General features: G+C 38.9%; 1 protein-coding gene across 1 annotated transcript in view; it reads right to left on the bottom strand.

The window, feature by feature from the left end:
- dcc (DCC netrin 1 receptor) overlaps positions 1-25,752 on the bottom strand; it is a 307,139-nt gene that overhangs the window by 195,979 nt on the left and 85,408 nt on the right. Inside the window, exons 6-7 of the mRNA XM_051679498.1 lie at positions 24,746-24,896; positions 24,438-24,574 (exon numbers count right to left, since the gene is read on the bottom strand). Coding sequence (XP_051535458.1) covers positions 24,438-24,574; positions 24,746-24,896 — 288 coding nt within the window. The remainder of the gene's footprint in view (positions 1-24,437; positions 24,575-24,745; positions 24,897-25,752) is intronic.

The following is a 25,752-nucleotide window of genomic DNA, read 5'->3' as shown; positions in this document are numbered from 1 at the left end:
TCACGTGACCAAACATCATGGCGTTGATTTCCATGAACTGCTTCTAAGGGCGCAGCACCAACAAAAGTGCCTCTGGTAAGAAACCTCTTCAAAGTTTTTCACCGAAACCTGTTTGGTTTTAAAGAGTAGAGTCTCTAGTTTCGTTTGATATGCTGCTTTAAATATTTCATTCATTTTTTGCGCTTTGGCACGCTGATAAACATGAAGTACTTGGATGAGTTCTGGAGCAGTTTTCTGACAGACGTTCCATTAACATGTTCGTTATTTTTAATACATTTTCACAGGAACACATCTGTGGGTCATTTCACTTCATTTTAACATACATTTTATATATATATATATATATATATATATATATATATATATATATATATATATATATATATATTATTATCACTGTACAATACGGTTCTATTCTATTCATTAACAATAATAAATGCATTCCTATATTTACTGCACATTATCACATTGAGAATCAATGTATTCATGCAAAAACTGGAAAATGTGTCTTTCAGAGGCTTTATATGGAGTTATGATGAAAATAAGGTGCATTTCAAACTGTTCTGAGACCAGTGCAGACAGACAGCACACTGGAGGTTAAGTCATTCACTAAATAGGGAGCAAGGGAGCATCCTATAGCTCTCTATGCAGTTAAGTGCATTCACTCCTAAAATCTGATCAAAAGTTCAGTTTCAGGCTGCAGATGATGTTTGGATCACTCAACATGTTTGACAGACATGTGACAATGATAATCAGTACATAGATTCAGAATTTATAATGTATCATTTTATTTTAACATGATTGACAGTGATTGGATGATGCTGGACATTACTTTGAATCAGAATTAATTATGATAATTTCTGATGTAATGTCTGTAACATGAATAATCAACACTCCTGGAAACATCATAAACTATTTGATTAAATAAATCAGACTTTCTATAACGTGATATTATTTAAAATTTCACAACTTAGTCCCGCTGTCCACATATGAGGGCATACATTTTTAGGAAAACTATTTGCTCTAGATTTTATTTTATTTTTTTTAACTTTATTTATTTGCTTATTTATTAGGTGCTACTAGTTACAATTTAAAAGATGAAATGGAAAATGCACAAAGAAGTCACTTTTAAAAGTACTCATTAATGGAAGCGTTAAGGGATCTGAATTGCTCATGTTTCCCATTCCAACAGACTATATATCCACCTACTTATTAATCTATGCATCCATCCATCTTTTGAGGACTCAACTCACTAGTCTTCATTCAAACTATGAATGGAAAGGGATTAACGTCACCTATAAGCCTCTGGATTGTTTGTAGTAAATACTGCATGTTACGAGAAGAGGTGAATAGAGTAGCCAAACATTTTAATCAAGTAAAAGTAATAATGTTAAAAAATTACTTGAGTAAGAGTAAGAAATTATCCAATAAAAAGAATACTCAAGTAGTAAGTAAATAGTTACTTTCACATATACCATAATGCATGTTTACTCTCCTATATTCCAGTACAATATACACTTTTAACATGCATTACAGAATGATTAATATAATAATAATAATAATAATAATACTATTAATATTATTTGTTAATAATGGAAATTGTCATCATTCATGATCCAAACCCATATGACTTCTTTCTTCCATGCATCAAATTAAAGGGAAAATTCACCCAACAAAATTAAAATGCTTTCATATTCTCACCCTCATGCCATCCCAGATGTGTATGACTTTCTTTCTCCTGCAGAACACAAATTAAGATTTTTAGAAGCTCTGTTGATCCATACAATGCAAGTGAATGGTGACCAGAACTTTGAAGCTCCAAAAAACACACAGATGGAGCAAAAAAGTAATCCATAAGACTCTTGTGATTTTCAGAAGCAATATGATATGTGTGGGTAAGAAACAGATAAATATATATAACTTTATAATATTTAAAGTCCTTTTGTACTATTAATTCTCCTCCCTGCCCAGTAGGTGGCAATATGCCCAAATAATTGAATCACCAAAAACACATGAAGAAGAATGTGAAAGTAGAAATTTATTAGTAAAAAAGGATTTAAATATTGATCTGTTTCTCACCCACACCTATCATATCACTTCTGAAGACATAGATTGAACCAGAGTCACTTGAATTCCTTTTATGCTCCATTTATGTGCTTTTCTGAGCTTCAAAGTTCTGGTCACCATTCACTTGTATTGTATGGACCTACAGAGCTGAAAGATTCTCCTAAAAATCTTAATTTGTGTTCAGCAGAAGAAAGAAAGTCAGACACATCTGGGATGACATGAGGGTGAGTAAATAATGAGAGAATTTTCAATTTTGGGAAAATTATTCCTATGAGGAGATGTTAGACAGAATGCTAGCCTTGATCATCATTTACTTTCATTGCATGTTATTTTTCCTCCATATTTTGAAAGTGAATGGTGACTGAGATTGTCAGTCTCTAACATTCTGTCTAACATCTTTAGGGTTCCACAGAATACAGAAAGTTTCACAGGGTTGGAAGAACATGAAGTCGGGGAAATGATGATATAATATTAATTAAAAGCTGAACTATCACTTTAAGGATGCTTCTCAGATTTGGAAGAATCCGTCAATTAGAAGAGAAGTTTGGAAACCTCTTCCTAGTCATTATTACGGTGAAAAATGTGAACAATGTCACACAGTCCCAAATTATATATAATGTTTTATTATGCACTGAAGCAAGATCATGCTTTATTCATGCCTTCTGTCCTTATTTCACATCTTTTTACATCCTGCATGAATTTAGTTCAGTGACGCTCCAGCATTGTCAGTGTCAAAAGAATCTAGATAATTATTCTATACACTAAGGGGGTAAATTGCACCTTATCTCTGTGTTTGGAAGGTTGTTATCCATAGGACAAAGCCGCCCGCATCTGTCAAACGCTGTGCACGTGCAGAAATGCTCACAATCGCGATCGGCAGGGCAAAACATTTGCACTTAACGCAGATGTTTACTATGATTTATATAGTAGGCACTGATATAAAAATGCAAACTTAAAAAACTGAGGTCACAAGAGCCCATAGTTACAGATTCATGCTGAAAATGAATGAGTATCATCATGACACATACAAGCCCACATTATCACAATCTCTAAAACGTACTTCACTGTGTTTTAAGTTGGAGCTGCAGTTTCAATCTTGAAATACATCCTTGTCTTGGTGTAAAATGAAGGCACTGTGTGGAGTGAAGAAATGTTTGTTTTGCGCGCTTGCTGCTGTAGTGTTGAACGCGACTCGAGTGACAGTGCGCAGCTGTGAAGTTCCGCTGTCATAAGAGTCCCATTCAAAAATCTCACTTATTAAATTAAAACCAGTAATGTAACGACAGGAATGCTACCCATTGTAACGAAGTAAAAGTTTAAAAAAAAATTAATCCGAAATTTACTTGAGTAAGAGTGAAAAGTACCCACCATAAAACATACTCATAAAAGTACATTTTTTTCAAAAAGTTACTCAAGTACATGTAATGGAGTAAATGTAGCATGTTACTACCCACCTCTGGTTATAAGCATCATGAAATTGCAGCAGCGGCAGCAGCTGTGACACGCATTAACCTTTATAATCAGCGCAGTTTAGCATTAGCAAACCTACTACGTTATCATTTATGACCTCTGCATAACACACACAGACACTTAATACAGCACATGCACTTCTGTTCAGCTTCCTGTGGCTATCAGTGTATCTCTGATTCTCACTAACAGGGCTATATGTGTGAGTGTGTTTACATGCTAATTCACTGTGACACGTCCAACTGAGCATGTGACATCAGTGTGTCATTATATGTGCCCTGCAGGCATGTGACCCAAACTTTCAACTCTGACACCGAAACCCAAATACCCACATGTGGATCATTAACTTACAGTTGACAGAATTTACATCTTGGCTAACAACATTCTTTTGTAAAAATGCTCCACATCAGGTTTCAAAGGGTTAACCCTTTAAGCTCTGAGGGTGTTTTTAAAGATTTCCTGTTTCAGTGGCATACACAAAATTAAAGGCTTATACAAGGACGATCAAGTGTTGGTCAAGTGTTTGGTATCATTGTAATGAAAACTTTTCAGATGTTTTAATGATATAGATTATTATATATTCTGATAAACACTCCTTCTGATTTTTCTGATGTGACATTGTACATCTCTGGGTGTAAATAAGATAGCTCTGAAAACCTGCTTTTAATCGATTCTCAATCATGTCAACTGTATCTGTGAAAAAATTTGTGTTGATACACCAAAGCAATCAAAAGTTATAGCATTACAAAATTAATTTATCATAGTGTACAAAAACATCTCCAAACAAATAAAACATAATAATTGTACATAAGAACTAATTACACATGCAAACACAACAATGACTAAAGGTTTGCATAGCATGCAGACATGATTTTAGTAATGAGATTTCACAGAATGAGTTTCATTCTGTGTCATTTGAGTCATCATTGAGTCTGTGTCATGTATTTGGTGCCACCTCCTGGTGGCCATATGTAACATTGTGCTTCATGTGGATTATCTAATGATCAATACATCTGATTATCTTGTGTGTGACTCATTTGAAAGATAATCACCTCCTCTAAATAATGATATGTGATATTTTATGTTCTGTTTGAACATAAAAGTGAAGTTAAAAGCGAAAACACGGCATATAAGCAACACCAACATAATTGTCAAAGACATATACTTAACTATTACTCGCTATATTTTTGTCTGTGAATAAAACAAATAAGCTGGTTGTATTCTACTCTTTGAGAGATTTCCAACAACATATGACACATGGCTATTTGATCAGTTTGATGTTTTTACTGATTGCAATAATATGTACAGTGACATTATTTTAATATGTTTTTTTTTTTATAAATTATCAAATTGGAACACTTCTGATTTGTCTGTAAATTTCAAAGCACTTGTTCAGTTTTGGTCATAATGTCTACATGAATTGGAAAGTAGAGCTTCTAAACTTTCAAATGATACCGATTTTGTGTTGGTCAAGACTGTAGTTATTCATATATTTAATTAATTTTTTTCTTGAGGGCCCATCTGAGCTGAAAGGATTTAATGACTACTGCATTGCCATTTTGAAATAAAATCCTTTGATGTTCTATATTACACATTGTAACTTTCATAACTTTAAACTTCCTCCAGAACATTAACACTAAATTGCAAAAACGACTCATTCAGAAATCATCATGATTATGACATCACAGCTATGAGCTCATTAACATATGACCGCCCACATCAACACAAATCAACATCTATTCAATATTCATCAACTTGGAGAGGGACTTGTGACTCATTTCACATGCGTAGAGGTCAGCCAATCATAACAGAGCTCATTCAATTTAGAAGTACTAAAGGTAAAGTAGCAAAAACAGCCTGTTTATTTGTAAGGGTCAGAGAGAGGGTGGAAAATGTTCATGTTTTTGGAGTAGAAAACTTTGACAAACCCCTGAAATCTTTTGCTATTTAACTTGTTCAGTGATTTCATGTGGTGAAATAACTCATGATAAAACTAATCCAAACTGTACTAAATCTTGCTTTAGTAAATTTATCCCAATCAGGGATCTGAGTTTATCAAATAAACTACTATAACATTTTCATAAACAATGTTATTTAGAGAGAGTAATGATTTACAGGCCTGTGTGTGCACGTGCGCGTGCGTTTCACCACTGGAACTTGATCATAATTTCATCCAATCACAGTGAAACTTAATTTTCTTGTCTGTTCATACAGTAGAAACTGTGTAATGACAATCATTTATCTTGTTCAGTGGACAGCCATAGACACTGGTGTAATCTAAACCAGTTTACCTTCTGTTTAATGAACAACAGAAGTATTTCTTTACCTTGTAAACATCTTCTAAACAATATATTTTACACTATATTTTGAAGTCCTCAAAGAGTCCAGCTGAACTCAAAATAGCTTGATTTAAACTGCGTCATGCAATAAATCTCAAGAAAAAATAAATAAACACAGTCTGGTGGAGGAATAAACACATTATTTAAAGCCCACATCCACTCCTGCATTGATCTGAGTGTGCCTTTAACACTCATTTGACTCATTGTCATGTGTTTTTAGCAGTGAACTGATAAAAGCCGTTGAATGTGAGCAGATTCATGAGAGGATGCAGCAGGAAATAATATAGCACGCTAAATGTTTTCCACAGCGTGAAAATAAATTCGCTGAACTTCAGTAATTAATCATTACTAACTCCATAATGCACATCACAGGACCAGACAACTATCACTATCTTCTCTCTGATATGAACAACAAACAATTAAACAAGTCATTTAAAAGTGTAAACGAAAGGAATTCACCATCAATAACATCATCTATAAGTGTTTTATAGATTATACACACAACCTGATCTGAATGCAGGTAGCATGTATAAGTAGAATCTCACGAGAGAGAGACCCAGACGAGTCCTTGACATTTTCTGTGGTAATTAATTGGGCTGTTAAAGGAGCTAATGAGATTCACTGAAGTCGTTATTATTGGAAATAACAAACATTAATTATCCTGCAGAATCATCATCAGAGTGGCTGCAGTCATGTGAGGAACACAGCTGCATACGGAGACAATCAAACAAACTCTCACAAATAAGAAATATAATAAACTAAGCATTTATTTAGTATCAATCAACAGTGCACTGTCACTTTAATTCAGCGTAAGCAGCAAAGCAAAAATAGACTTACCGCCGAAACGAACAATGCAGTACTGCTTTTTTTCACGGGACATCGTGTTAAGGGGATCTACCGACATACCTTTGTTAAATCCAATGTTGAATAAAAGTGAGCCGTGCCCAACTGATCGAGCAGTTCATCAACACGAGGCATTGGATAAGCATAAAATTTCGACACCGCGTTAACTTTCCTATAATCCTCACAGAACCAGACAGAGCCATCGCTCTTAGGTACCAGAACCCACTGTGGGATTCTTCTATTACCCCCATATTCTTCCCGTACTACCTGTTTTTTGTGTTCGGGTAAGCGGTAGGGACGACTACGTACCACTACCCCTGGGGTTGTTTCGATGTGGTGTTTTATGAAATTAGTGTGGCCAGGGAGAGGTGAGAACACGTCAGAGAAATTATTTTGTAACCTGGCAACCTCCGTACATTGTGACAGCAAGAGGTGGTCTCCACAAGGGACCGGGGTGAAGTGATTGGCTTTTAGACTCACCTCCAGTCTGAGCTCCTCCCTCTCCGGAACTACCATCACCAAGAATACGGGTACCGCCTCTCTCCATGGTTTTAGTAGTTTGAGGTGGTAAATCTGACGTGCCCCGCCCATATCTGTACACACTACCTCATAATCGACTTCCCCAACTCGTTGTGTGACCTCAAAGGGCCCTTGCCACTTCGCGAGTAATTTTGAGCTCGATGTGTACAGTAATATTAGTACTTTATCTCCCTGTGAAAATTCCCATAGCTGAGCACCCCTGTTATACAGCCAGGACTGACGTTCTTCAGTCAGCAAATTCTCCTGTGAGAGATGCCCCAGTGTGTGGAATTTTGCTCTCAGGTCAAGAACGTATTGAATTTCATTTTTGCTCTGTGAAGGACGCTCCTCCCAATTTTGACCCAATGACGTCTAACCCGCCACGGGGCTTATGCCCATACAACAATTCAAACGGGGAGAGGCTTGCGGGACCTCTCATACTGCAAATAACAGGGGTTCGAGCCACTTATCCCAATTCCGAGCATCAAATCGTATTTTTTAAGTTCTGATTCAATTGTTCAACCAAGCTATCCGTTTGTGTGTGGTACACACTTGTCTGAATCAAATTAATACCCAATAATTCGTACAGCTCGCGTAGTGTACATGACATAAAAGTAGTGCCCTGATCAGTGAGGATTTCTTCGGAATTCCCACTCGGGAGATAATTCTGAAGAGTGCCTCCGCAACACTACATGCTGAGATGTTGTGCAGCGGCACTGCTTCCGGATATTGCATTGCATAATCCACCAGGACTAACGCAAAGCAATGCCCGTGTGCTGTCTATTCCAATGGCCCGACGAGGTTCATGCCAATTCGTTCAAAAGGAACCTCGATCAATAGAAGAGGGTGCAGTGATGCTTTTGGAGTGACTGGAGGATTCACCAGCTGACATTCATGGCATGCCGCACACCACCCGCGAACATCTCCGTGAATGCCCAGCCATTAGATATGGGCCATGAGATGGCTTAGTGTTTTCCCCTGTCCCAAGCGACCTGCCATCGGATTATGATGAGCCGTCTGCAAATAATATTTCCCAACGGCTCTATGGTATCAAAAACTGGGTTGTATTTTCATTTGTCAGAGAGCCTGTGTCACTCTATACAACCGATCTTTTATCATTGAAAAATATGGATATGTGAGTGCGCTGCCCGGCTGGAGAGATTGACCATCAATCACTTTTACTTGGTCAAATGCGTGCATCAGGGTTTCGTCTCGCGACTGCTCTAGAGGTAAAGCCCCTACCGGGAATTCCCTAAGAGCAGGGGAGGATGACACTTCCCCCAGCGTCAGCCTGATGCAGAGCAGCTGCAGATGACCCAGGCCACACCTCCCCAGTCAGCGCTTCGCACATCCCACACTGGTTTACCTTCTGACAGGAACCATCCACACACAACCCCTACAACAGTGATCGAAAAGCCAGCCAATTTGTTCCCAAAATTAGCGGATGGGTGAGGCGAGGACTAACCACTGCCTCAATATTATGCTTTTGACCCCAGAATATTACAGTGACGGTCACTACAGGATAATCATGAATATCCCCGTGCACACACCTCAACTTCACCTGATTATTTGCCTCCAATGCCTCGTTTTGAACCAAGCATTGATGCTTATGGGTATTTGTATATACCTGCTCACTCTGGGGCAGTATGTGGGGTGTCCCGCAACTCCAGCAGACTGGGCAAAGCCTTCCGCCCACACTCGTGTCAGCGGACTCTTTCACCTGGGACAAAGAGAGGGGAGAGATGGGTTTGTGAAAGCAAAGAACCCCCATGATCGGGGAGCCAGTCTTGGGGGAATGTTCCTCCATTTCCGGGGAAACAGAACAGGATGGAGGGATGGAGTGGGGGAGGGAGAACAGGGGAGGAGACATTAGAGGGGGGAAGGGCATGGGGCATGCCGGCCCCCAGATATGCTGCCAGATGGTCTTCCGCCAGTTGGATTGCTTTGTCCAGTGACGCCTTCAGCAACCAGGAGACAAACTGATCCAGCACCACCCAGTTGATGACATCCTTGGCATCGCTGTCCTCCTTGGCCAGCACCTACCTCCAGCAGGTGTCACGGAGCTGCTGGGCAAAGTTAAATGGGCAGCTGAGTTCTTCAGCACCGAGTAGTCCAGGAGGTTGGCAACCGGAAGATTTTGTGCCACGATCTCGGCTTTCCCAGTCAGCAGCGGCAGAAGGTGCACCACACACTGTTCCGGAGGCCACTTCAGAGCTTTGGCGGTGTGCTCGAAGAGCTCAAGGTATGCCTCCAGATCATCTTGAGGCACAATTTTAGTGAGCAGCACGTGTGGATGCGCTGCTGCCGGGGACACGGCGACCACCCCCTCCTGGGGTACTAAGCTCCACAGCACCCACCAGTCCTCCTCCTTTGCCGAAGGAATGCCTCGAAATGCTGTTGCTGCTCTCTCCGAAGATCCATGAGGGCCTAGTGTTGTCTCTGGTGGATGCTGGCGAGGGACCGGAAGACTTCCTCTAGTGGCGATGACTCTATAACAGCGTATCCTTCTTCCTCGATTCCCGGGTTTCGGCACCAGTGTCACAGTGTTCAATAAATGAGGAAGCGGGAGACGGCGATTCCAACTCAGGTATGTCACTCTTTATTCTCATCAACAAAAACATGTTCACATAAGCGCAACGCTGAAGCCTTAAAACGGTAATGGCCAACACACAAATAGCTTCAGGTGTCTCCCCCAGTCACACGCACACACGTCTTTGCGGTGTCTGTTTCTCTCTCAAGCACTCTATGGATTGGGTACCTTTATCTCCCCCGTTTCTCACTGCGAACATAGAAACAGCAATTACCAGCAATTCATCTCAGGTAAAAACCCTTACTGCTTCCTCTCTCCCCAGATGAACGCTTGACCACACCCTGGTATCCACAATCACCATTACCTTTGTGACAACCCTTGTCTTTATTTACACAGAATTAAGTAATCTGTAACATTCTGGTAGGCTGAAGACAGGAACAGATGGAGACGAAGTAGCTGAAGTGTGAACCCAAGTTTTATTTACAGTGTTGGTATCCAAACGTGAATCCAAAACAAACATAAACGACTTGACTAGACGTGGAAACAGAGTTACAATCAACAATACTCAACAAGGGACTATAGCAAACAAGAGGGCTTCAATACACTGGGAAACACATGACAGTTAGGGAAACACATGACAAAGACAACCAATGACAAGACTAAACTAATAACAAGATAACAAGACTACTAAAACATGAACCAATGAAAATACATGACTGATAACAAATTAACAAGACAATAAACCAATGAGAACAAGATACATGAACATGAGGGAAACAGGATATCACATGACTAGGCAAGGTGCTGTGGAAGACTTGAGGGGCGGAGCCGTGGAAGACTTGAGGGGAGAGCCATGGAAGACTCGAGGGGCAGAGCCATGGAAGACTCGAGGGGCAGAGCCATGGAAGACTCGAGGGGCAGAGCCACGGAAGACTCAAGGGGCGGTGCCATTGAAGACTCATCAATAGCCTTGGGGAACTGGATGAACTTAAGGAACTGGACAGCCTCGGGGGACTGGAGAGACTCAGGGGACTGGACAGGCTCATCAACAGCCTCTGGGAACTGGAAAGACTCGGGGAACTAGACAGGCTTGTCAACAGCCACCATGTTCAGGAGCACTGGCAGCAACTGGGAAATGGCCTCCATGGCCGTGAGCACAGACAGTGATAGGGAAACAACCTCCATGGCCATGGGCACTGGCAGAGACAGAGGAATGACCTCTGTGGCCGTGGGCACTTTCAGTGACAGGGGAATGGCCTTCATGGCCGTGAGCACTAGCAGTGACATGGGAACAATCTCTGTGGTCATGAGCACTGGCAGTGACAGGGGAACGACCTACGTGGTCATGAGCACTGGCAGTGAACACTGGCAGCAACTGAGGAGCAGGAACTCTTCTCCTCCTCCTCTTCTGGACGACCAGGGGCACTACTGTGGGAATGGCCTCAGTGGCTGAGGATGCTGGCACTGGGACGAGCGAGGCTTCAGGCACTGGCTCTGGGACAGATGAGGCTTCAGGCACTGGCTCTGGGACAGACGAGGCTTCAGGCACTGGCTCTGGGACAGACAAGGCTTCAGGTGCTGGCTCTGGGACAGACGAGGCTTCAGGCGCTGGCTCTGGGATGGACGAGGCTTCAGGAAGTAGTTCATTAACTGTGGCAGGCATGGACGCTGGTTTGTTGACCGTGGCAGGTGTGCATGCTGGCTCGTTGACTGTGGCAGATGTGGCCGCTGGCTCTTTGACCGTGGTAGGTGTGGCCACTGGCTTTTTGACCGTGGCAGGTGTGGGCACTGGCTCGTTGACTGTGGCAGGCGTGGGCGCTGGCTTGTTGACCGTGGCAGGCATGGGCACTGGCTAATTGACCGTGGCGGCCATGACGGGGAACTCAGGCTTGGCAGCCATGATGGGAAACTCAGGATTGGCAGCCATGACGGGAAACTCAGGCTTGGCAGCAATGATGGGGAACCCTGGCTTGGTGGTTGCTGTAGGAGGAAAGCTGATTTCCTCATCAGCCACTTCCACAGTGAAGGTCGAACCTCTCAGGACCAGGACAAAGTCAATATATTTTTGCAGAGTCCAATCTATTCCCCCTGGTGGCATCAAGGAATAGATGGGCTCATTTAGTCCTGCATGGAAAAACAGCTTCAGGGAGACCTCTTTGAAACTCCCCCGGTGGCAGAGTCCACAGAATTCCACCACAAATTCCTCTATGGGACGATCCCTTGCCATTGGCAAATAAGTGCCCCTGATGGGTTCACTTTTGGTCGAGAATTCTGTAACATTCTGGCAGGATGAAGACAGGAACAGACGGAGATGAAGTAGCTGAAGTGTGAACCCAAGTGCAGTTTTATTTACAGTGCTAGTATCCAAACGTGAATCCAAAACAAAACAAACATAAACGACTCGAGTTGACTTGACTAGACATGGAAACAGAGTTAAAACCAACAATACTCGACAAAGGACTATAGCATACAAGAGGGCTTAAATACTCTAACAAGTTAAACACATGACAAAGACAACCAATGACAAGATAAGACTACTCAAACCTGAACCAATGAAAAGACACGACTTATAACAAATTAAACAAGACAAACCAATGAGAACAAGACATGAACGTGGGAAACAGGACGTAGACATGACTAGACAAGAAAAACACAGAACTTCAAACTAAGAGTCTTAAATTCATCTAGCGACCTCTAGTGGCAGCTAGGGCAAATGTCCCAAGTGTAACATAATCCCTCTGTAATTGGAATACCTGTTTCCAAAGTCTTTTAAATCGTGCAAATAGTTTTGATTTCAGATTGAATACCAGTAACTGTAAATGGTAGTTACTCTGGTTTAATCATGGTCAGTATTTTTGTTAATGCAATCCTAATCCAGCCCCTGTGTGTTTTTATGGTAGCTGCTATACTATCCAGTGAAATATTCTGTTCATCTACTTTCACAGACTTAACCCAATCACATATCAATTAAACAATGTATTTACCAGAGCCAGTAAACACTCACCAGTGCATAACACGCACATACACAGCCAGGGTTATTATCGTTAATGAAAACTAAAACTAATAAAAAAACATTTTTGTTAACTAAAATAATATAAGATATGAATATTAGATAAAAAAATAAAAAAATGAAAACGAAAAATCTTGCCTATACAATTAACTAACTAAAATAATATTAAAAATAAATAAATAAATAAATAAAAACACAAAAAAAGTTTTTCATTTCATTTTTCTGCACAAAATTATGTGAATATCAAGGAACAATATGAACTCATCTGCAGTTTTGAACGGTCAGATCTCGCACCACAACAATAGGTGTTCGGCGCCACCCCTACTCTGTGTCTTCAAAATGTGCCAGCTGTGATTAACAGGGTATACTGCTGTAATGGCGGTTGGCAGAAAGCAAATGAGTGCTGTGTGGGAGTCCTTCGAATATGAAACAGTGACTCTAAAAAGCAAATGCATTGTTGTGTCACAATACTATCTGTGGCACCAAAATAAATTCAAAAAGTACAATAAGAGATTAAGAACATTATTGGTTATTTTTGTTTTGTTTTTCTCCCTGTATATTTTAAATTGCCATATTATTTAACCTTGTGCGACCCCGCGTCCAAATGCATGGATGTTGTAGTTTAGCTTCGCTATACACAACACATATTTTAAATGAAAAATTAAACCTGACTGTATACTGTTTACATGACTCTAGACTGGCATTTAAGGGTTAAACTTCAGGCGCACCGAGTCACGTAACATAACATGACGTTGATTTCCGTGAAGCGCTTCTACGGACGCAGCACCAACAAAAGTGTCTCTGGAAAAAATCTCTTTAAGTTGTTTCATTGAAACCTGTTTGGTTGTATAGAGTTGAGTCTCTAGTTTCATTTGATTCATTTTATTTTTATTTTTTTCGTGTCAGCACGCTGATAAACATGATGTCCACATACATGGAAAGTGGCACCACATTTCCTCAAAAGTAGAAAAAACATGTTATTTTGAATAACTTTCAACTCTGTAAGTCAATTCACTTCATTTTAATACAAATTGTGTTATATTTTATTTTGATATCACTATTCATTAACATTAGTAAATGCATTCCTATATTTACTGTCCATCATACATACATATCAAATCAAAAAGGGAAATGAAAAATACACACAACGGTCACGCTCCGGTCTCAAGAGGTTAAAGTATTTTTTTGTTTTCTTTAGTTGGCAGTAATAGTAAATACATTTATCTCAGTAGCGAAGAGATTATGTTGTATTGATTCTGTATACAATAAAAAATAATATGGCAAAATCTGTATATTTACATAATTATTACACTATCTCTGTTAATAATAGCTAAATATAATTATTTTTATTTAATAATAAAAAAAACTACAAAGAACAAACAAGAAAAATACTAATACTAAAACTGAAATTCAAATGAAAATAATATAAAAATAAAAACTAAATCAAATAAATAAATACTCTAATAACACTGATCGTCAGTCGTTTAGTGTGTGATGCACAGTTTTTGTCTGTAGCCTTTCACATAGTTGATAAGTGTGTGATATCAAGTATTTTTAGATTCTGTTCAGATTTTAGAAGTGGAGTAGTGTAATCCAGTACTTCTCTTTATCAGAGCAGAAATGTCATTTGTCGACTGATAAAATAATAAATAACTACATCTCAGAGTTTAATAGCATTTTGGTGCTGATGTGTGAACAGCAGTGGAAAAAAGACAAAAAGCCGTTGCATGTGTGAACAGATGTGGTCCATTTACCAGTAAATGCAATCCAGCAATTTTACTGCAATTAACCAGGTTTCATTTGTGAAAGTGGCTCCTATCTTGGCAGTTTAAGCTTTATAGAAAGTAAGTGTGAGTTGATTATTTTCTATTTCTCCTTTTCTCATCTCCGTCACATCCTGAAGAGTAATTCTGCAATGCAGACTTGATAATCTCAAAAAGATATAATGGAATATTGAACAAGACTAGTTTAATGGTGTCTTTATGGTCCTAATAATATGGGTTTGGAATAACATTAGGGTGAGTAAATGACAGAATTTTCATTTTTAGGTCCTCTAACCCTAATCCTTCCTTTAACTAAACTGACTTTCACAAGCTCAGACCATTTTTTAATATATTTTTTTTTTACTATTAAATTGATTTATTTCTTATTTTTTTCTGTAACTCAGGGAATTATGAGTGAAATGATTGACAGCAAAAAGACACATTGGACCACTCTATGGATGCCTCATTATCTCTTGCTAGAATCCCTGGACTCACACACACACACACACACACACACACACACAGTGTTGTGACAGCGAGACCAGCGCTGGATCCGGTCCAGAACCCCCCACTAAACGGACTCCACTGACCTGCCAGTCAAACCAGTCGAGACGGAATTAATGAGCCACCCGGCTTCACTTACAAGAGCGAAAGATTTCCATTCACAGCCAGTGGCCTCCATCCATGGACAAATTTACTGCGCGCAACAGTTTATGTAACAGCAAGATGACTAAACACTAGAAAAGACCCCAGCACAGCATCTCACAACATCCTCCCATTAAATGTTTACCAGCCAACACTCTGAAAATCACATCAGGGGCCGATACTGATTTTAAATTCATGCTTTGGCTGTAGTGAACTTACGGACGATGAAAATACTCGCTTGAGGTTTCAGCCAATTCTTGTCAAAAGAATCGAGTCAAAGAAAGATGCGGCTAAAGAAAGACCTTATATGATCAGACACCGTCCTGTATTCCAGATCTAACACACTCTGTGAGGTCTATACTGATTTATAATAAACATGAGTAACGTTTTTGACCACAAGACTTTTAGACATTTAATGAAGGGAAATCACAGGTGTCATGCTAACATAACTTCCATATGTTGCTGTTCCCTACACAACATCTGTTCTAGTGTATACATCACCCATATACACAGTGAAGGTTCATATGTGTCCAGTTTGCTTTTTTCTCTAGTGAATAATGTCTCAACAAGAGCACTAACTAGCGGATATGATGATCATAATAAATGACTAATACAAATTTTCCTTTTGTTATCAGTTTACAGTAAAGGGACGTTCACCCACTAAACATTAGGCTGTATCTTTTTGTAAATGTTAACTACGTAATCTCCTAGTACTAATCTAGTGAGAAAGGGGAAGTTTAGTGCGGTGGAGAAAGTCGTTGTCACTCACGGTTTCATGTGAACGGAGTGTTTGGTCGCGGGGTGAGGCTGTGATTGGATGAAGGTTGGCAGTGCATGACGGGTGAACCTGCTTTCATGAATACTGCATACTTAGTGTGTCTCTTCCTCTCTAGACAGACAAATGTGAGTCTTCATGAAGCCCTCTGAGAACAAATGTCAGGAGCGGCTGTAGAACATCACGACCTCTTGAGTCTGACTCCTTCAGCATCATTCAACTCAACTCAAAGGCACTTCCCTCAAACAGGGTACAAAACAGTGTGTACGTTTGTGTTTTCTTCTTCAGTCTAAGGTGCTTAAGGAGGTCAAACTAAATATTATATAAGCATTTTAATTTTCTAAATGCTTTATATGACGTTCCAAATGGTTCCATTTTATTATCGGGGGAAATTATGCAGTAATAGGGTTGTGCATTAAATGTGCATGACACTTTTTACAAATAAAATCAATTAAAATCTACAAATAAATTATTCTACAATTCATATAGGTAAAGGTGCTAAAGGCACACATTAAGGAAAATTTGCTTTTTTTTTCTGATCACAAAGTGTATCAAGATTTAAAAACGAAATGTATTTTTTCATTGAATATTGATGGAGCAACATGATTTGTGTGAACATGTATAATAAAAGAAGGTTGCTTTAATATGAAATCACACATGTGGGTTAAAAGTTTATACTGTAAACCTCCGTTCATATGTACCTGCATAACCTCCGATGATGCCTTTATTTATTTATTTCCAAAGGCGATGTTTCATAAGCCATGCTGAATGAACGATCTGTGTGTCTGTTTACTATACACCGCTAAGAAAAAGAGAATGCTCTCTGACAAGAACGGAGAGTAAAATGCATTTATTATTTTGTCAAGATGAAACAAGATGCAGTTTTGGTGCAAAGAAAGTTAAAGGAGCATTTTCCCAGCGTCTTTCTTCTCTCTGCAGGTTGTGTAAAGTTTGTGGAGGCGTGTCAGACGGCGAGGAGGACTGTCCGTGTCAGCGCCTGATTTCATTCATTCTGCCTGTGCAACTGTGTGTGATGAAATCATGGCAAAATGCAATAAACTGTAAAACTATATGCGCTCAAAGCCAATGAGTTTATGAAAATAGTATTTAATGATAATATGTCGACATTTATTGCCAGTCTGTGATATAAAGCAGCATAATGTAGAATATCTGTATTGCTAAAATAGCTGGAAGTGGCTGATACCGGAAGAGGGAGGTTGATAATGGCGGCGCCCTAGTTTCACTGAAAAATAAGGTGGATAAACAAATTGATCTCCATTGTGACTGGATCAATCAATGTGAGCCCACTTTGAACATTTTAATACCAAATCTATTCACCTCACTTAAGAAAAACAATGTGTTTTATAGGAGACTTTATCACCTGCAACAGGGGGGCTTTTTTTCTCAAATAATATCCTTTCACTTATTGGACAGCTATTTAAAAAAAAAAAACATTTGATTTAATCACCTTGAACAGAGCTGAAAATGATAAATTAGCATTTTGTCTTAAAATAATGTGACAATTTTAGGGATTTTCATTAACTACATACATTTGTAACATTTTAAAAATGATTAAATATTAGATCTAATTACCTAAAAATCAAACTTTAGACGTTACACGCAAAGATCTCATGGATTAGAAATATTCTGCAGTTTATAGTGACAAACAGGTGTTTAGGAAAGTACTGTGCTAGTTTTTGTTGCTATTTAGGGGCCGTTTCATGACAACGTTTTCAACTAAAAACAGAAAACTTTTTATGCGTTTTGGCTGTTCGTTTACACGACAACGGCGTTTTGGGGCCTAAAAACGCAAACTTTTGAAAACAGGTTTCAAAGTGCAAGTTTTTGAAAACGATGACGTTATCGTCTCCGTGTAAACATACAAAAATGCACATTTGTCAAAACGATGACGTCATGCGCACGCGTATTACGTGTTCAGTCTGTAGGCATGCGCGCAAGTGTTTCAAAATGACAATGGCGGACTAAAGGACTGTGTTTGTGCTGCTCAAGATTTTGTCCAGACAAAATTGCTCGATGCTTTCGCCATCTTCATTGTCTGTATTCCCCGCTCTGTGGAATAATGCTTATGTGCACAGGCGTGTAGTGTTTCTTTACAAATTGACATTGTCAACTACTGGCCTGACATGCAAAATACGTCGTTTTCGCGGATCGTTTCGACAATGTTGTCGTTCAAAAACCCAAAGGAAAACTTTTCCGTTTTTAGTACATCGTTATCGAGTAAACGTACCCTTAGTGTTTTGGGAGAAAATAAAATCAAAAGCATTAGCACCGTTGTACCCTATCAATTCAACATATGTTAGAATTATGGCATCGTAGTCCTGTTCGTTGGTTTTGAAGGAATATTCCGGGTTCAATTCAAGTTCAGCTCAATCGACAGTATTTCAGTCCTGAGTACACTACACAACTCTTTGTCCAGGCTCTTGTTATATCTGGACTGGACTACTGCAATGCTCTTCTGGTAGGACTTCCTGCATGTACAGTCAAACCTCTGCAACTGATCCAGAACGCAGCGGCACGAATGGTCTTTAACGAGCCCAAGAGGCCGAACATCATGCCCCTTTTCATCAAACTGCACTGGCTGCCAATGGTTCCTTGCATCAAATTCAAGGCATTGATGATTGCCTACAGAACAACCTCTGGCTCCGCTCCCCCTATCTACACTCACTTCTTGAAGTTTATGTGCCCACCTGAAGCTTAAGATCAGCGGGTGAGCGGTGCCTCAAGGTACCATCTCACAGGGGCACAAAATCACTTTCCCGGACCTTCACTTCATCCGTTCCGAACTGGTGGAATGACCTTCCAAACTCTGAGCAGCTGATTCTCTAGCCACCTTCAATAAACATCTAAAAGACGAATCTCTTTCGTGAGCGCTTGAGCCAATCCTACTAATCCTCTTATTTCTTCTCTTTCTTGTTCACCACTGTCCCTCACCTTCCTCTAAACTTGTGCTTCTCTAGGCAATTTGCAACTATGTGAAGCACTTCCCTTATTACTGCCTCCTTAGGATGAATCACTTCTGTTTTTGTGGTAACCAACATTATGCCACAAATGCTGTCGATTGAGCTTAACTTGTATTGAACCTGGAATATTCCTTTAATCATGGAAAGAGTCAAAATCCTCCTTCAAACTCAATGCTGTCATTATCAGAACTTCCCATAATAATGAGCGATAAATGAGCACTGCTCCAATTTTGAATCAGTCCCCTCATGACACAACTTACGATTTGATTGGTAGTTAGAACAGGAAGCAGAGTATAGCCAGCCAATCAGAAATCAGCTCACCAATAATAGGAACATAAAAATTCTCTCAAGACAACACAAAGTGAAGTGTGTGTGCATGTGTTTGTGTGTGCAGTCGAGGATTACTTTCACACAAAGTCTAGTCAAGAGTAAAGCTGTGAAAAAGCGAGCACACTGTAGAAGTTTAGCAGTGGATCGATGCGGTGAGTATGACGTAATTCAGATGTGATCACTGGCGGGGTTTGACTGTAATCTCTCCAAGCTCAGAGACACTGTCACAGATAAACTGCTAAAAGCTCAAAGAGCTACTGAGCTGACCTGAGAAACACACACACAGTAAATTACTAGACACAAACCACACACACACTTCTTATATGTGATGTGACCTCATTGCATGTCAGATTAGAGTAAGTAGCAGCATAAAGAAAGTTATTCAGCATGCAATACGATAGAAAGATGCTTCCATTCTACATGCAATCAGTACGGTTTTATAGTAGATGAAACAACACAATCACAACCTGTCTTCAGCATTAAAGATCACATAAAATCAACATGAATGTTTTATGGCTTAAAGGAACAGTTCACCCAAAAATGATAATTCTCTCATCATTTACTCACCCTTATGCCGTCTCAAACTCATATGACTCATTAGGGCTGGGCGATATGACGATATATATCGTGGTGACAATATAAAGTGTCATTTGATAAAGATTTTGCTATAGTGTGTATATCATGATATATAAATATCCATGTGTGTGGCGTGTGCACATCTATCAGTGGGCAGGGCTTCACATGCGACTGCGATGGTTTTTCTGGCATTGAAAGTTTCAATGAAATATGGCAAATTTAATGACATTCATCTTACGTTCGGTGCTTCATAAGCGCTAAATACGCTTCTCATCCGACACGCACATCTGTGTTTTTACGCCATCTCTGGAGCACGCAAGTGTGCACGAGTCCAACAGACTTCCTGATATTTGTCTTCCAGAGACAGGAGAGCACAGAGCGGGATCACTCATGCTACTCAATCCGGCTTCTCTCAATATCGCGGAGCATCCATGCAAGTTGTATGGATTCCTTTTTTTGCTGCATTTATGTGATTTTTGGAGCTTCAATGTTCTGGTCACCATTCACTTGCATTGTATGGACCTACAGAGCTGAAATATTCTTCTAAAAATCTTCATTTGTGTTCTGCAGAAGAAAGAAAGTCACACACATCTGGGATGGCATGAGGGTGAATAAATGATGAGATAATTTTCATTTTTGGGTGAACTAACCCTTTAAGAATCATTGGGTTAGATAATCATCACAGCACTGTTCCCCTGATACCTATTTCACTCCAATGTTGCATAAATAGTTATATTTATTAATAATGATATAGTGATACTGTTTAGGGTTGCATTAATACCTAATGTGTGGTTACAGGTGTGCATTTACAGGTGTGCGGTTACAGGTGTGCGGTTACAGGTGTGTGTTTACCGGTGTGCGGTTACAGGTGTGTGGTTACAGGTGTGTGGTTACAGGTGTGCATTTACCGGTGTGCGGTTACAGGTGTGTGTTTACCGGTGTGTGGTTACAGGTGTGCGTGTACAGGTGTGCGGTTACATGCGTGCGGTTACAGGTGTGCGTGTACATGCGTGCGTGTACAGGTGTGTGTGTACAGGTGTGCGTTTACATGCGTGCGGTTACAGGTGTGTATTTACAGGTGTGCAGTTACAGGTGTGTGGTTACAGGTGTGTGGTTACATGCGTGCGGTTACAGGCGTGCGGTTACAGGTGTGTGTTTACCGGTGTGCGGTTACAGGTGTGCATTTACCGGTGTGCGGTTACAGGTGTGTGTTTACCGGTGTGTGGTTACAGGTGTGCGTGTACAGGTGTGCGGTTACATGCGTGCGGTTACAGGTGTGCGTGTACAGGTGTGCGTTTACATGCGTGTGTATACAGGTGTGCGTTTACATGCGTGCGGTTACAGGTGTGTATTTACAGGTGTGCAGTTACAGGTGTGTGGTTACAGGTGTGTGTTTACATGCGTGCGGTTACAGGTGTGCGGTTACAGGCGTGCAGTTACAGGCGTGCGGTTACAGGTGTGTGGTTACAGGCGTGCGGTTACAGGTGTGTGGTTACAGGTCTGTGGTTACAGTCGTTTCACAACGGCCTCAACCGCAGCTCATCCAAATCAGCATTTAGAACTATCTGCTTTATAAAAATGAATCAAATATTATAATCTCTGCTTTTCAAAAACAGACAAAGCTGTGAAGTTTAACACATAATAACTGCTGAATTACTTGAGATGTTTGAAGGATGGCATTATAAAACAGAATAAACATTTCAAAGAGCGTTTGATCAAATACAGAATCTTGCAAAGAAACATGAATCTGATAAACAAACAAGACAACAATATTTCCTTCAACTTTGAAACTTTCCTTCACAAAAGGTTTTCCAAAAAGGGACAAACACTATATGAATATTGAAGTATGCTTCTGTGACATCATTACCAATGACCTTCACAAACTCCACATGGACTGTCATTAAAGAACACAATTCTGGCTTTGTTTGCAATGGAAAGATTACGGTCAGGGATTCGACTTCAAATCGCTCAGTGAACAGATGTTTTCAGCTGGTAATATCTGCTATATAATCCAAATCAGCATTTGTGTGCATGCATGGACTACATGGATTACAAATCTTTTTTCATTGTTTTTATTATTTATATATATATATATATATATATATATATATATATATATATATATATATATATATTCATATGCAGTGTGTATGGATAAATATAGTGTCACTGAACTAACAGTTGATTATCTGATAGGATAAAAGCAGAATCCAGCACACTAGAGGAGGCCGCGGCTTCAATTATATTCAAACCTCTGGCAACAAAACAAAATCATTTTCCTGGCAGATCTGAACGAGCAGACGATTCACGTGTATCTGCGGCTGAATTGCGACGGGCGCTGTGCTTGAGTGAAAACTCACTATCAGACAGATAAACATTAGTAGACTTTTGAAGACGCCCGGCGCCATTTAACAAAGGAAATCTGAAGGACGTTCATACAAAATGCATCACTTACACACCCTAAACATCCATCTTAACAAGAGCTCCATTGTTTACTGTTCAAATGAATAAAAAACTCAAACAGAACTGTAAAAATATGTTGCAAATTTATGAAGGGCAGACAGGTCAAAGTTTATTTTAACTTTCAGCTGCCTCGTGTCAATAGCATTGATGTACAAACAAGCTGATGCATTTCTGTAATAAACTTTAATCAATAAAGCAGTCATTAAATCTTCTCCTCTAAGGCAAATCTATAAAAAACAATTATTCAGTGCTGATATTCTGTCCTATTCCCTCAAGGGTCGTAAAAAGTTGCTCTCAATCCAGTTTGTCCTGCTGAAAGCGTATATTATTTACCTTGCTGTCCAGAATTTATACGTGAGGTCAGATGATAGTTACAGTACTTTGCAAGTAAAATAAACATGACAAATGACAGCATTCTTAAACGTTTGAACGAGGACGCGTTGCGCCACATTTGACACCGATGACACAAACACCATTGTTTCTGGCATGATAACCGATCACAGCACACCAGATTTGAACATGCAGAAGCGTAAATGAGATTTGCAGTCAAGTTTTTCAGTGAACAACGACTTAGGCCATGTCCACATTAATCCATTATCAGTTTCCTAATGTCATTGTTTTCTAAAGTATGCAGTAATTTCCAAACCGCTCCGTTTTTGGTGGCGTAAAACGCCGCTCTAGTGTGGATGAGAGGCGTAAACAGAGCGAAATTAATGCATTTTCAAACGAAATGTAAAAGTGTAAACATGGCTTAAATTTGGGTACGTTCCTCACACAATGCTATCATGCTCTGGGGTTTTTGCAGTAAAATGCGTGTGTGCTATATGAGAGTAGGGTTGCGCGGTTTACCGGTACTAACGCAGTATCGCGATACCAAACAAATTAAAACGGTACGATATCATCTTGTTGCTAATTTCAGTACCATATTACAGTATGCTGTCATTAGCAAAATTATATGAGATGTGACAGTTTTGAGATGAAATCAATGACAAATTGAAAATAATAAAAAAAAAAAAAACTCTGGATATGGCCAAATGTGATCATTAAACAGCAGAAGGATGTAATTTCATTAAATAATATACAGTCACATGCGCTGCACGCTACAGAATGAACAAGAGGTGCCGCTCTGTTCATCTGCGTCGCACACACACACACGCATGCGCACACACTCACACAAACTCAACACATGCTACTGGTTCTTAATTTTCATGCAGTGTGTTTATAGTATAAATGGCTGTTAACACTTAAATAACCTCCTCCGGTGCAGCTCGGAGATTTCAGCTCAAGAGTCCCGATAGCATTATCCCAGCACTAATGGGAAGCTTGATATAACTAACCCGAAAAACAGGAAGAACTCAAAGGTCTGTCAAAATAAAAGTCCCGCTAACATGAAAGCTCTATTCAAATGGATGCGTGAAATTGAAGACAGAAATATTTAACTACTGTATAAAAATGTAATATTCAAAACGTAGCAATAATACTCATAATAACAATTATATAATATTAAATGGTTGTTTTAACATTATTATTATTATTATTATTATTATTATTATCTGTATAAAATATCACAAATGCAAGTATTTTATCAGCATGTTGTTATTCAGCCATAGCAGTCTTGCACCACAGGTAATCAGATTTTTTTTTTTCATTAATGTTTTCATAAATTCTGTGAAGCTCTGTTGTGCAGCATTTTATTTAACCAAATTTTTTTTTGCCATTTTAATAAAATGGCAAAAAAAAAAAAAAAAAATTTGCAAAAAAAGTAAATAAATAAAAATAAATATATATATATATATATATATATATATATATATATATATATATATATATATATATATATATATTATTATTATTATTATTATTACTTAAAGCTGTATGTATCAATTTGATTAAACACCAATTGATCATGACATTTAATTAAAACAGTTAACATGGAATCCATAATTTGTCTTTGTGAGACTTTATGCAGTTCTTTTAATCAAGTCATTTTCTGTGTATTTTCATAAAAAATCTGAGGCTTTTTATTTGTTGATTATAGTATCGATTTAGTATCGATACCGAGGTACCAGGGATGGTATCGGAGCAACCCTATATGAGAGAGTTTCAGGGTTTAAGCAGAAAAAACTCACCGAGCACTGAGAGCTCACAGGACGCCGAGATGTTTTGGAGTTTGTTTTGTGCGACGCAGGTGTAGATTCCTGAATCATCGTCGGTGACGCTGCTAATCAACAGATTACTGCCGCTCAGAAGAAAATATTTCTTTGATCTGAGAGAGAAACACAGTATCCGACATCAGTTACAATGTTATCATTGGAAGATATCAAATATAATATGATTTAGTTAACAGATGCACATTAGCTTCCCTTGACAATTAAACACAGACTGATGCAGACTGAAGTCTAAAGTTATTGTTTATTGTAAGATCTCAGTGTCTCACCTGCTCTGTATGAGCTCAGTTCCTCTCATCCAATAGAAGGACGGGTTCGGGTAGCCGGAGGCAGAACACTCCAGAATGGCGTCTCTGCCCTGAAGAGCCGTGACCTTCTGAGGCCTCTGGAGGAACATCAGACCTCTCGACACTCCAGGCTCTGCTCAACACACACACACACACACACACACTAGATTAGACATGAACACCACACACACACGCTCGATTCTGATTTTGGCAGTTGAACACACCTTCAGGACACACATCTGTAAGCGCTTCATGAAGATCTATGGTCAGACTATGAGAGTCTCTTTTCAAAACACTGTGGTGATATCATTGTATAGTGATGCCATCGGATGATAATACCATGGTACTCTGATGTATAGCATGATACTGAATAATAATCATATTTATGTGCAATGAAATGTACATTTAAATGTTAAATGTAAAAAACAAAAAAAAAAACAAAAAAAAAAAACAACAAAACACATAATATTACACTGGTACCATGTCCAAAAACAAGGTATTACCACAGTAAAAAAAAATAAATAAAAAAAATTAAAAAAATTTTTTCACAGTAAATGTAAAAAATAAATACATAACTAAATAAAAAAAACATATTACAAAAACATGACATTACCATGGTTGTCCAAAACATGATAGTACCATGCAAAATTTTCAAAAAGAAATGATACCATGATATTACCCTGGTACATGACCAAAAACACAATATTACCACAATGTATGTAAAAAACAAACAAACAAACAAAAACGATATTACCATGGTAAATAAATAATAATAATAATAATAATAATAATAATAATAATAATAAAACACGATATTACCACAGTGTATGTAAAAAAACAAAGATATTACCATGGTAAATAAATAAATAAATAAATAAATAAATAATAATAATAATAAAAACACGATATTACCACAGTGTATGTTTAAAAACAAAGATATTACCATGGTAAATAAATAAATAAATAAATAAATAAATAATAATAATAAT

The sequence above is a fragment of the Myxocyprinus asiaticus genome, chromosome 3, assembly GCF_019703515.2.
Source record: "Myxocyprinus asiaticus isolate MX2 ecotype Aquarium Trade chromosome 3, UBuf_Myxa_2, whole genome shotgun sequence".
Taxonomy (NCBI): Eukaryota; Metazoa; Chordata; class Actinopteri; order Cypriniformes; family Catostomidae; genus Myxocyprinus; species Myxocyprinus asiaticus.
This window is presented reverse-complemented; position numbering and strand designations above follow the sequence as displayed.